Genomic DNA, 13,862 nt, shown 5'->3' with positions numbered 1-13,862 from the left:
GGCACGTCAGATTTAACATCTCAGCCTACTAAAACCATGGAGAGAGGCGGTACCCGTATCCTTGCCGATAGTAGTTCCGGAGAGGGAGGAGCTTGGACTGGATCAGGACAGGGTCCTCAGACTGCACGCTGCATATGCCGCTGCCTATTTGGATGATAACATTTATTGTAATGATTGGGAGCGGCACATGCAGCATCTGGGGGTCGTTCTGAGGTTGCTGCGACGAGCGGGGCTCACAGCAAACCCGAAGAAGTGCGCAATTGGGTGGGTGGAGGTACGGTATCTGGGGTTCCACTTGGGTCATGGTCAGGTGTGGCCCCAAATTGATAAAACCGCTGCGATTGCGACCAGCCCGATACCCAAGACCAAAATGGAGGTGAGACAGTTCCTGGGACTGGCTGGCTGGCTATTATCGAAGGTTTGTGCCTAATTATTCAGATTTCGCCAGCCTGCTCACTGATCTCACTTAAAAGAGAGCTCCAGACCTGGTCCAGTGGATGGAGCCATTTCAACAAGCATTCACGCTGGTAAAAGCTGCACTATGTGTCGGGCTGCTTCTGCATTCCCCTGACTTCTTTCTCTGTTTTGTTTTGCAGACGGACGCATCATGCTGTACTGTCCCAAATAGTGGAGGGGGAGGTGCGCCCGGTACAGCACCATAGAGAAGGAGTGCTTGGCCATCAAATAGGTGGTCCTCACTCTCTGCTACTATTTGTTAGGATGAGCATTCACCCTTTGTTCGGAATATACCCCCCTACTATTTGTTAGGATGAGCATTCACCCTTTGTTCGGAATATACCCCCCTCCAATGGCTCCACCGCATGAAGGATGCCAACGCCCGTATCACCCGTTGGTATCTGGCACTCCAGCCATTTAAGTTCGAGGTGGTCCACAGGCCGGGGGCGCAGTTGACGGTGGGGGTATGTAGAGGCGAGGGCGTGGTCGAGCGTTCATCTGTGGAGAGAGGAAGCGGTAAGCATTTTCACCTGAGATGAATTACTTGTAATTGCTGTTTCTATGTTCGCAGTGAGAGACTGGGGAAATAAAAAGGGGCCAGACCTCAGAGTAAGAGAGAGAACCCAGCTGACAAGTCGTATGTGTTGGCCGCTGCCATTCCCAGAGCATTTGAGTGTTTATATATGAAGCTTTACCATTACGCTGTTAAGCGAAAGTGTTTTGTGTTATAAATAAATTTACCTTTGAGTTGGATTCGCCGTCTCCCACTTCCTCATTCCTCGTACGTGTTACAGTAACATTTCTTTTAATGTTTAAGTTTATAAATTTGATTAGCTATAATTTGTTTGCTCATTTACATCAGGAGGACCAGTGTGAAGACATTTTTCCACATTTGGCTGTTTACTTAAATATTTCTTATATTCTTTATATTCCTTTATCGTTTGTAAAGAAATACTGTGAATAACTATATGTGTTTTGTGGTTCAATATATTTTCTACGCTTACATTGTCTGATTTATTAATTTAGTCAAGCAATTTAAAGTTTAGGAAAAAAATAACATGTTAAATGAAATGTAGAAAAATGTAGTTTTTCAGGGTTCAGAGAAAAATTTTCAGCTGACAGCTGGAAGGACCTGACCCAATAACTGGAAGTGGGAGGGGCTTGTTGGCAGCAGCCAGTCACTGGCATGCTTGAGAGGAAGTAGTTTCTTCTTTCTTCATAATAAAAGCACTAATGTTACGTATATGTTGCGGAAAGTGCAGGCAAAAAGGTAAAACTGAACGTGTTTTAAAATAAAGCCATGTATCTGGATTGTCATCTTTGGTTTACTGGTTTACTAGCAATTCAACATACAGCTTACTTATGGAAAGTGTTGACAACATTTCGAAATGTCTTTTGTATGAATGGTTCATTTTTTTTTTATTTTTTTTTTTTATTTTGTATGGGCCATGGTTAAATTTGTTTCATTGTGAATGGATCATTTATTAAGCAGATCTTGGTTCATCATGCATGCCAATAACAGACTAGTTATGGTGAATAATGTGATTACCCAAGTTGCTGTAGGGTAATGTATCCATCTTTATTGTGGTGTAATGTAAGGTAAGATTAAACTACAGGAACACAGTGAAGATACAGACTTTATGCACATAAAGTTCATGATGTTGACAAATATTAAATGCGGATGCCACTCATTTGTGTAGTTTTCCATACAACGCAAATGCACAAATACGTTTGCCAGTAACAGAAGACCAACAACAGAATAAAAATTAACATTATATACACCAATAATTTACCATACTGCCCTACAAAGCCAAATGATACACCAAACACTGAATTATTGCATAATTAAGCTTAAGTATACAGTGCACTAAACCTAAATCAAAAATAAAAACATTGCTTTCAATTTTCAAAAAAATAAATAAATCTTGACATTTGTCTTTCAAGTTATATTTATTTGCATAGCATTTTTCACAACATCGTTTCAAAGCAGCTGTAAAGAAAATGATGCTCTAATAGAAAATAATGCTGTTAAAGTCCTCATTGTGTGTTTCAAATGCATGTCTTAAAAATTATATTCTTTATAGCAAGCCTAAGGCTCCTGTGGCAAGGAACACACCAGCTTGGACCAGCAAACATTTTCCAAAACACAGCTACCGGCTTAAGCTGGATTTTCCTGCAGGGTCGGTAGGCACTTACTGCTACCTTGTTTTGTTTTTTGTTTGTGTGTGTGGTTGGGGGGGGGGGGTGTTTTTTTCTTCTTCTTCTTCTTCTTCTTCTTCTTTCTTTCTTTCTTTTTCGCAGAACCCCCTCTCCGCCCTAGTTACGTAAAAAAAATAAAAAAATAAATAAAATAATAATAATAATAAATAAAATAGGTGGATAGCGCTTTAAGTAGCCTACAACATTCTCTGTAGATTCACTGCAAGACTGAAGTAGCCGATGAGTCGTGCAACAGATCTGCGCAGTCTAGTTTCTGGAGCACGCTGGTATGCGCTGCGCTGGTTTGCCCAACACTCACATAAAACCAGCGTCAATCATGGATTTCAGTTGGGAAGCCTATTTAGCACTTAGCTATGAAGGGCCGAATGTAATTCAATTTACTTCGGCGCCCGAAAATCCAAGCCATATGCTGATGAACAGAGCTGAGATGTTGTTTTATTTTACGTGGAATTACGTTGTCTTGTTATTTGGCGTAATATTTACTTGGGTGGTGTGAGAGCGCGAGAAAGTGTGTGTCACCCTGACTTAACCTATGGGTTATGGCTTACAAAACGTAGAGTCCACAAAGATTAAAAAACAAAAGCAGTCTCCTCATGGCCATTTTCATCCAGTACTCCCATTATTATTACTCTGTCAAACAGCAGTGGAAAGAAAAGGCTGTCACACAATCTTCAATTACAATCACTTTTAGGTTTTTGTGTTGCAGGGTAAATACTGTACGTGTTTCGGTTTCACAGGGCGAAATCCAGAGGTTCATTTTCAGAGAGCAGCAGACACACATCATCAGCGTCACTGACGGCGTCCTCGTGACGTCACGCGACTGCTGCTGCGCTCGTGTGCATTGAGGTACACGCGTAGTGACGTCGGTTTTATTTATGGAAGCTCGCAAATTGACATCTACCGAGAGCGTTTGCTTGAAACATTCATAAAATGCACTGAAACGCAAAAGTGAACTTGTGTCTTTTGAAGAATCCTGTTATAGGAATAAAAAAATCTAACAGACTATAAATTCCCTGGAGAGCTACTTAATTTTTTTTGCAGTTAATCGTTAACCTTATTTATTATTTTCTTAAGAGGTAGTCGTCCATTTATTACAACATTAGCGACAATAAGGTTTATGCTATAGCTCATCGGTGCTCCGGTGCAGAAATGTGACCAAACGAAGGAGTTTCACTGAAGTGCCGAAAGCATTGGGTATGACAAGCCTGTCTGGGCTTTCACTGCAGAGATCTATCCTTGACGTGGGCAGAGGTAAGGGAGGGGTTGATTGATGGTTGGGCTTGCTTCTCTTCATCACGAGAGCAAGAGAGGGATGAGTCACAATGGCTGATATAACATTAAGTGCGACCACAGCACTGCAGAGCATACTCCAGCTGACTGCCAGTAAAACTACCCACACACGCATTTGTTTTAACAATAATATGCGCACTGTTTTCCAGTAGATGAGAATATACTTTTCCATATAATAAAGTCTATCTTCTGTCAAATGCGTACCAGTCATGTAAAGAGCGAGAGAGAGGGAAAAAGTGGGCACCATTCATGGTTTTCAAAAGGATGTTATTTTAAAACGGGTAGCCTAGCATAATTATTAAATTATTAAATGTGCACATTTGCATTAATAAAGGCGTGTATGTGGATAAAAGATGCTTGCTTGGAGACCTTTAGTCTTCCACCAGATTTTATTAGATACACTTGTTACAACCATTCATCTCGTGCTTTTAATGACACAACGAGTATCGATATATTTATTTAATAGCCGCCTGATTTTTTTTTTTTTTTTTTTTTTTTTTTTTTAAGCTGTCGTCAGTTTAGAACGGGCATCTCGGCGGCAACATGTCCTTAGCGTAACATGCACATACGTGTACGCGCACTTGACACCTGTTAACTCGCGCTCCGCGGGCTTTTGATATGTGCCATTGTTGTGACTGCGCGCTACGTGGACTACCTTAAAACTCTGACGCCAGGTCGCCATGGAAACTGCTTTACGCTCCGGGGCTCTGAGAGAGCTGACAGTGTGTGCGATATTTAAGAGTTTCAGAACCACGATCTGCCTGAACAGCGACCGCGCTCCCGCACCGCTCCTCCGCTTCGGAATTCAACCTAATGAACCCTAAAAGATATAACTGACCCAATCACAGTCGGATTAACTCTCTGGAAATCAGCACTGACGCGCCACTCTGACGTTTGTCCTCATCGTGATTATTGGTGAGTTGAAGAAGTCCCATCTTTGTGGGGACTCAAACTCATTTGACTTTTATTGTGCACGTAACAGGACTAGCTAGTGATTGTCTCAATTCACTATGTAGCCTACGTCTACGTGATGACTCGATCAGTGTCAAGTGATCGGATCACGAGAGTACGCTTTCATTGCAAAAGTTTGCAAAACCTATGAATATTGTAGGACAGGTACCACAGCTCCGGAATGTATGGAAAGAACAGTGAAACACTAAATACATAAATAAAGTGAATACTTTAGGATAGCCATTGCGACACAATAATACTTTACTATTGGATATATTGCACAAATTGTTTTCCACATGACACGCATAGGCTATATTCCTACGAGGATTGAATTTGCTTTTCCTCAGCGATTTAAATTAATGTTGCTTTAGTCTTGTTTATCTGGAGACATTCATACTTTTTTTTTTATTCTTCTTTTTTTTTTGTTTATCTTGCTGGGAGTTGTGGCTGTCACGCGCGCGTGTGCACGTCATACGTTTTGCTTCCGACTGTTTAGAAGTTTAAACACAGTCTGTGTGCAGCGATACATAGGCTACTTATCAAAGAAGATCATCTATTTGGCACAATACAGGCAAATGTGGTTTGTCAATATATAATTTAGTTTAAAACGTACAAAACGCGTTGAAGTACACAAAGACGCATTTATCCATTCTCCGGACTATAGTGTTTTCTGGAATCTGCTTGCGTATATCTGTGAATGAGTCGATGACTCACACCGGTTTATTTGCGGGAGAGTGCGCGCGAGTGGGGCGGGGGAAGAAAATATCCTGCAGCGTCACAACTCTGTCCATATATCCATTTATCTTTGTGTGTGGAAAGATGGCACCATAAAACACGGATAAAGCTCGTTTTCTGAAGTTAATAACCATTTGGAAAGTGAGTGAGAAATCACTTTATATCTCCTTCCTTCAGTGAGGAATGATCTGCCATGTTGTGTCGTTAATGACGTCACAGTAATCGTTTTCCCCATTATTGATCTGATTATTGTATTTTCTTTGATATTTGGAAAAAAGGCAATTGAACAAAATTTGACGTAGAATGTTTGCCTAGAAAATAAAAAATATATATAGAATAAAAAGTCTTTTTGTATTAGTGTTCTGACAGTTATCAGTCAAGGAACGAAAGCAATCTGAATAAACAGAGAATGGTCCGCTTAAATTGAGTTTTTGTGTGTGTGTGTGTGTGTGTGCGTGTAGTTGCGGAATACTCTATATATGCGTCATTTTAGTTGTTTTAATATTGTACAATTTACCAGGCAGTCCAATTAATTTAGTTACATTTCAGTGCGTTTTAATTAATTTAAAACTTTGACTGAAATGCTTTACATAACCCACTAACCTGTAATAAAACCTTCAAAGAAAAGTTCAATTAAAGTATAATTAAAGCTTATGATAACCGAAAGAGAAACTTTCATCATTGCATATATTTTAGGATTATCACAAATCCAGATGCATGTTCATTATCCTCACAACAAAAACAGGTTTTTAAAGATGTAAAACAGCAGTAGTACTATTGATTATGCGTCTATTAGACTGAGTTATTTTAAGTAATTTTAACAAGTGCATAGTTTATTTTAACTTTATATCATATTGAAATCTGCTACTGGATCCACACAAGCTTTTTACATACATTTATATAGATTTGTATATACACTTGAGTTTAAGTAAAATCAAACTTGCATGCATGTGCATGTGATTTTTAGCTCTCTCCCATACCTGTTCATGGTTTTATTTTTTTTAATTAATGACGCTGTGATGATTAATTCATTCTGTTGGCAGTGAGTCATGCGGTTGTCAGCACTGGCAGAAAGCCGATCAATAGACACTTTCTTGCATAGGTTCGCTGATCTAATATTCCACCTTTATATGAAATGCTGAAATAATGTCATTACCATAAATGGTGCAGTCTTGTGAGATGTTTATTTTCCTGATTCATGACAAGCAAAAAAATCTGCTGAGTTTACTTTTTGTCAATGTATATTAAAACTGATCAAGTCTTAATGAAATCTAGTTCCAGCCTTGTATTTTACAGAGGATAACTGGTCCCATTTTTGAGGTTGGGACCAGTTACTTTTATCAGTACAAAACATTTGTACTGATAAAAGTAACTGGTCCCAACCTCAAAAATGTGAAAAGTGCTAAAATCTTCTACCTCATGTTGTGAGTCATCCGGAAATATGTTGTGACACAGAAGACAAGCCTATCAAGGCATAAGCAAATATTAAAATAAAGAGTATGAATGTGAAATAAAGAGTCTATATGAAATATATAATTGCAAAAATATTTGCATGGATCTTGCTAGATTCAAATGTATTAATAAAGTAAAATGTATTGGTGTTTTTTTCCCCCTGCCAATATAACTTAATTCAATATACTGTAGCTTTCATCACACCATATATTAATTGTTGCTTAAAAACATCACATTTAATATATATATATATATATATATATATATATATATATATATATATATATATATATATATATATATATATATATAAAATTGCATGAGTCTTGCCAGGCTTCATATATAATTTCAAATGAAAGTATTAAAAAAGAAAAACTCCTTAAAGGAATAGTTCACCCAAAAATGAAAATTCTCTCATCATTTACTCACCCTCATGCCATCCCAGATGTGTATGACTTTCTATCTTCTGCAGAAACAAATTATGATTTTTAGAAGAATATTTCAGCTCTATAGGTCCTCACAATGCAAGAGAATGGGTGCAAAATTTGGATGCTCCAAAAAGCAGCATAAAATAATCCATACAACTCCAGAGTTTTAATCCATAGCTTCAAAAGTGATATGATAGGTGTGGATGAGAAACAGATAAATATTTAAGTTCTTTTTTGCTAGAAATTCTTCTCCCTGCCCAGTAGGGTGCGATATGCATGAAGAATGTGAATCACCAAAAACACAAGAAGAAGAATGTGAATGTGAAAGTTAAAGTGGAGATTGACTGAGCAGGGAGGAGAATTTATAGTACAAAAGGACTTAAATTTCGATCTGTTTCTCACCCACACCTATCATATCACTTCTGAAGACATTGATTTAACTTTACTTTTATGATGTCTATTATGTGCTTTTTTGGAGCGTCAAAATTTTGCACCCATTCACTTGCATTTTGAGGACCTACAGAGCTGAAATATTCTTCTAAAAATCTTAGTTTGAGTTCAGCAGATAAAAGTCATACACATCTGGGATGGCATAAGGATGACCCTTTAATGAAGCCTAATCATTCCTTTTTTTTTTTTTTTTTCTGCTAATCAAAACTGTCAGTACAGCTTTAACCACTCCATATAAAAAGTATTGCTAAAAATAAATAGATATTTTATTTAAATTGCACAATTGACCTTATTAACATTAGCACATTCTTTCATTTTTGATGGGAATGAGAAACGAGGCTGTAAGGAATAGACTTACAGTCTCTTTAATGGGTTGTACTGTTGTTTAAAGTGTTTTGGTTTTGCTTATGAAACACTGAAAAAACATATTTCCAAAAAAAAAAAAAAAAAAGAAAAAAAGAAAAAGAAAAAAAAAATTAATTAGACAAAAAACTCCAGAATACATGAGTTGTGAAAAATAAGATGTAATCTAGGAGCTTTATACAGCTGTATACAGTGCATGCCATTGAAGAGACTATCCCTCACAGCCTAATTTTAATTCCTGCCAAAACTCAAATATTGCTCTACTGTGTATAAGGTCTATGAAATAATGCATTCAGTAGTCTCTTTTCATTAATCAACTTTGTCTCTCTCTGTATTCCCCCCAGATCCAGTGAACATGACAGAGTTGAAAGATGACCGCCGGTTTCACACGCTAACACAAGAGCAGGTGGAGACTTTGGACCAGGTTCTTACAGAGGTCATTCCCATTCATGGTAGGGGCAATTTCCCAACCCTGGAAATTAAGCCTAAGGACATCATCCATGTGGTCAGAGACAGACTGATTTTGAAGAACATCAAGGTGAGAGATGTCCGTCTCAATGGCTCAACAGCCAGTCATGTGCTGGTCAAAGAGAATGGCACCAGCTATAAAGACCTAGATATCATCTTTGGTGTGGAGCTTCCAAAACAGGAGGACTTCCAGATCATCAAGGAGGTGGTTCTGGGCTGTCTGCTGGACTTCCTACCTAAAGGAGTCAACAAAGACAAAATCACAGCTCTCACCATGAAAGAGGCATATGTACAAAAAATGGTCAAAGTGTTCAATGAATATGACAGATGGAGCCTTATCTCTCTCTCAAACAATAGCGGGAAGAACGTGGAGCTCAAGTTTGTCAACTCTCTACGACGACAGTTTGAATTCAGTGTGGACTCCTTCCAGATCATCCTGGACAGCATGCTACAATCTTATTTGGAGGCTGAGTGGAGAGAGGTTATGGAGCTAAAAGAGAAAGAGCAGGTCTCTCCTTCAGCTGAAAGAATTGGGATTCAGTCAGGCCTGACGGATGAGCCATCCCTCAGCTCTGCTAACATTGGTCATCACCAAGAAACTGACATTGACATGTCCTGCAAAACTGATGACATGCAGAGTTTCTGTGACTGCGAGGAACAGTCTAAATATTCAGAACAAGAACCAGATCTTGAAACAGTTAAAAAAGATGTAGGGGCAGAGCTGGCTGAAACTACAACTCAGCCTGAGTCTATGGAGCAAATATCAGAGCATGAACTTACTGAAAATGTGGCTCTTCTTACAGAGACACTACTAGAGGTAAATACAAATGAAACAAGTATTGACTCAGGGGAAAAAAATGAACTGGTTACAGTAAAAAAAGAAACCATGTCTGTTAAAGAGACAAATCCTCCAGTTGAAACATATATTACTACAGTGGATTCTAACAAAACTGAATACATGTTAGATATAAAGTCAGTTGATGCCCAACCATGGCTAGAAATGGTACATACAGACTTCTCATGTCTTTCAACCACAGGGACCTTTGGTGAGCGATGCACATTCCGACCTGCTCCCATTACATTTCTTACACAAACAGCATTGGAATCATATTCTGAGTATCCTCTACCACCCCCTGCCAAGAAAAACACTCGAAGTTCACAAATGGTCGTTCTCAAGCATTCCTCACCAAAACCTCCTCGGAAAATGTCCAAAAAGGCAACTCCTGTACCATTTTCATCTGAAAAATCTGTGTCAAATAATTCAGATGTTACTACTTGTCAGGTTTTGAATCCACCTAATGCTTACCCAAAGGAATCATTACCAAAGCAGGTCAAATTACCAGGTCTTACAACAAAAGGCTTTGAATTATCCAGTGCCTCAGAAAAAGACTCACAGTCAAAAAAACTAGCCATTTCTACCAGAGCTTTTACTGTTACTGCTCTGGAGAATGATGTGCATTCAGAAAAGACATTATCCATAAGTCTATCACCAGAGGAAAGCCCTCAAACTCAAGTGCAGAGCTCAGAGCCAGAGACTGGTGAAGCTACCCATATCCCTATTCTAACCCCTTTGACCAAACTCAACAACCTCCCAAAAGATCAAGACCAGCTTTTTACTGAAAGGGTCCAGACTGTAAAGTGTACGACAATGGCACCTCTCATTCATGTAAATTCACAGCCTTTGCTTCAGGCAGATGATAGTTTTCACCTCAGCCCAACCTCTCCCAAAAAGAAAGATACTGAGACTTGTACCCAAGTTGATGACTCCACATCACCAAAATATTTCACTCAGCCCCAAGGACCTGTCAGTAAGGTTACAAATTGTCCCTCTCAACCATTGAAACTACTGTCTGCAAACTATACTGTTGATTCAGAAGGGGTAGGGAGCAGTTCCTCATGCTCTGAACATGTTCTATCACCACAAGTTCTCCAGACTCAGGAACATCTTGTGCCATGTCCAAAGACTAAAGAACCCCCAGAACTAATTGCACATGTGTTAGAACCACCTGTCTGTTTATCAAAGGTTCAAGGCCTCACAGTATCCACACCAAATTTTACAAATCCACTAGAACCTCCCATATCTTTAACAACAAGCCTAGAACCAACCAGAATCTCAGAACCTCTTTTAGAACCTACAGCTACATGTCTTGATGTCATGAATCCCTCTGAAGTATCCCTTGAAGTTCTAGTACCTTCTGAAGTTCTTCCGCAGCTTTTGGAACCCTCTGCAGTATCATCACATATGTTAGAAACTTCTATGTCCTCAGCTAGCCAGGCAGTTATTTCTGAGATTTCAGAAACATTGGCTTCAGACACTAAAGAGCCCTCGCTGCCTCCAAAAGAGCTGCCTTGCATTACAGTGATGGCTGAGAGCATGTATGGTGACTTTGAGCAGGCTATGGACCACCTGCGTTACCGGCTAATCGCAACACGCAATCCTGAAGAAATCAGGGGCGGAGGCCTGCTTAAGTACAGCAATCTGCTCGTCCGGGACTTCAAACCCGCCAGTGAAACTGAAATTAAGACACTCGAGCGCTACATGTGTTCGCGATTTTTTATTGACTTCCCTGACGTGAATGAGCAGCAGCGTAAAATCGAATCGTACTTGCGCAGCCATTTCATTGGAGAGGAGAAAAGCAAATATGATTACTTGATGACACTTCGAAGAGTAGTCAATGAGAGCACTGTGTGCCTGATGGGACACGAGCGCCGCCAGACCCTCAACATGATAACCATTCTAGCACTCAAAGTCCTGGGAGAGCAGAACATCATCCCAAATGCAAACAATGTAACCTGCTACTACCAGCCTGCACCATACATGGCAGACCACAACTTCAGCAACTATTACATTCCAAATGGCCAGTCCCCACTTATATACCACCCCTATCCCCTACACATACACATGCAGACAGGACTGGTTTAGCTGTATGTATGAAACAGATGGAAAGGTGTACACAGGAGAAATCTGCAACCTAAAATGTCCATCACAAACAATCTATCTTTGAGCATGAGAGAACATCCCGGTACTTAACTGAAAAAAAAAGAACATTTTGAGTATGTAACACTCAGATAAAGAAAATATGTCAGTCAAGAACTGCTAGTGGTATTGGCTTTAAATGCAAATCTGGTGAACAACATCTGCTGTTGGATTGATCATATTTTATCGTGGTATTGGTACAGTTGACTGTCTGTGGGAATTCCATGTAAAAACAATGAAGCCATTGCACCAGCAGCTTGAAGACTAGAAAAAACGAATGTGTTGAAACAATCAGAAAACTGTTGAAAAATGAGGGTGGACTATGGAAAGATCAATGGTAAAAAATGACTAAAAAACAAAAAAAAGATAGTTACTATAAAACTATTCAGAAGAAACAATTTGGCTAGGCCTGCTCAAGGTTGCTTGCAGAACAGGCCTGTTGTTAAAATATATATAAATCATTTAAAGGCAAACAGTGTTTTGAAAATGTGGATTAAAATTTTGAAAAAGTGACTTTTCAATGATTTCATGCGTTATTAGCATGAAAAATAAAAGTATCAGAGACATAATCAGCATGCAGCCAATGCTTTATGACCCATTTAGGAATTTTACAATTAGACTAATTGTGCCCATCATATTTTACTCTATGAAGGCTGAGATCAGTGTTCCATGAATTATTATTTATTTATTTATTTGTTTGTTTTGTTGTTGTTGCTATTAATCACTTAAATTATATATTTGACATGTTGTGAGATTTCTTTGTACAAACACTCTCTACATTTTATTTAATAATTTATGCTTATGAGTGGATTAGTGATGTAGTTAATGTTACACCATCATTATAAAAGTGCTCCATCAGCATTGTTCTGGTGACTTAAGAACAGTGACTTAATGAGAGATTTTAGAAGATTTTAATGAGATTTGCAGATGTTTAAGTTGGTTTTTACATGAAGAGAAACAAGCAGTCATCTTTAGTTTTCTTTGCTGTATAATGTACATTTAGCATCAAGAGAATACATGTGAGTAAATAAAATAATTCAATATTTATTTAAGTTAATAAAATAGAAACATCAGGGGTGCTGAAGACTTATATAATTAATTTTATCTCTTTTTTTTTATTCTTTGTGACAAAAAATACACAAATATTTTTTATAATTTTTGTGTAGCTACTGTACTACCGCATGTAAAAAGATTGTACCAACCATACATAATTACATACAAACACATAAACACAAATAGAACATATTAAGTCAGGACCAAAAGTTTAAATGTGACTTGTAGTATGATTTAAAATGATTGCTAAAGTACTTCGATTGAGCAATTATGATTTTTATAGTGTAAGCAAACATTGCCCATGTAATGAAGATTGCATAAGTATTAGAAAATCTACACGACTTCTATGACAAGTGCTTCATTGAAATTGTGTAAAGATTTCTTTTTTCTTTTTTTTTTCTTTTTCTTTCAAAATAAATAATAAAGGGCATAATAAACTGCATCATCATCAGAAAAAACATCATCACTACATTCATTTGTCGAGTTAACTTTTCCAAGTGCAGTCCTACAGTTTTGTAAAGTATGTCTCTCTTTCAGTCTTACCTTGATGGAATTGTCTACCTTTGAAATACAGCCAAAATCTGTAGTAACACTGTGGTTAGAAATATATGTTTAAAATGTCATTGTTTACAAAGAAGATGTACACCAATCATTAAATCCTTAAAACATTTTATATGAACAAAATTATTTTGTAGGAAAACTTCAGTGCCTAAATAAGCAAGAGAAAAGCTGGAAAGAAGGCAAAAGAGGAGGATGTTCCTCAGAAATGTAAACGCAACAGTCGCTTTTTCTCATTTTCAGGTGTGCATTTTCTCCTTTGTCCTCTTCTATTGCTACTTGTGTTGATGTCGGATGTTCTTCTTTGCTCTGGCTAGTTTATGTTTCATTTAATAAAAATAATCAAACTTAATTTGATTGTACTTAATCACAGATGTGTACTGTTTTGTGTACATAAAATACAAGATTACACACACACAAACACACACATTTTTTTATTTTCTAAATAAAAAATTTATTTT

At 38.0% G+C, this 13,862-nt stretch overlaps 1 protein-coding gene across 1 annotated transcript; it reads left to right on the top strand.

Moving 5' to 3' along the window:
• The first annotated feature begins 8,121 nt into the window (after window positions 1-8,121).
• On the top strand, window positions 8,122-13,742 carry LOC127418139 (uncharacterized). Its single transcript, XM_051658542.1, has one exon. The coding sequence runs from the start codon at window positions 8,701-8,703 to the stop codon at window positions 11,734-11,736; it is 3,036 nt and encodes a 1,011-aa protein (XP_051514502.1). The 5' UTR covers window positions 8,122-8,700; the 3' UTR covers window positions 11,737-13,742.
• Window positions 13,743-13,862: the final 120 nt, after the last annotated feature.

Source organism: Myxocyprinus asiaticus, chromosome 27, assembly GCF_019703515.2.
Source record: "Myxocyprinus asiaticus isolate MX2 ecotype Aquarium Trade chromosome 27, UBuf_Myxa_2, whole genome shotgun sequence".
Classification (NCBI taxonomy): Eukaryota; Metazoa; Chordata; class Actinopteri; order Cypriniformes; family Catostomidae; genus Myxocyprinus; species Myxocyprinus asiaticus.
Note: the sequence above shows the minus strand (reverse complement) of the source record. Positions and strands in the feature narration are given on the sequence as shown.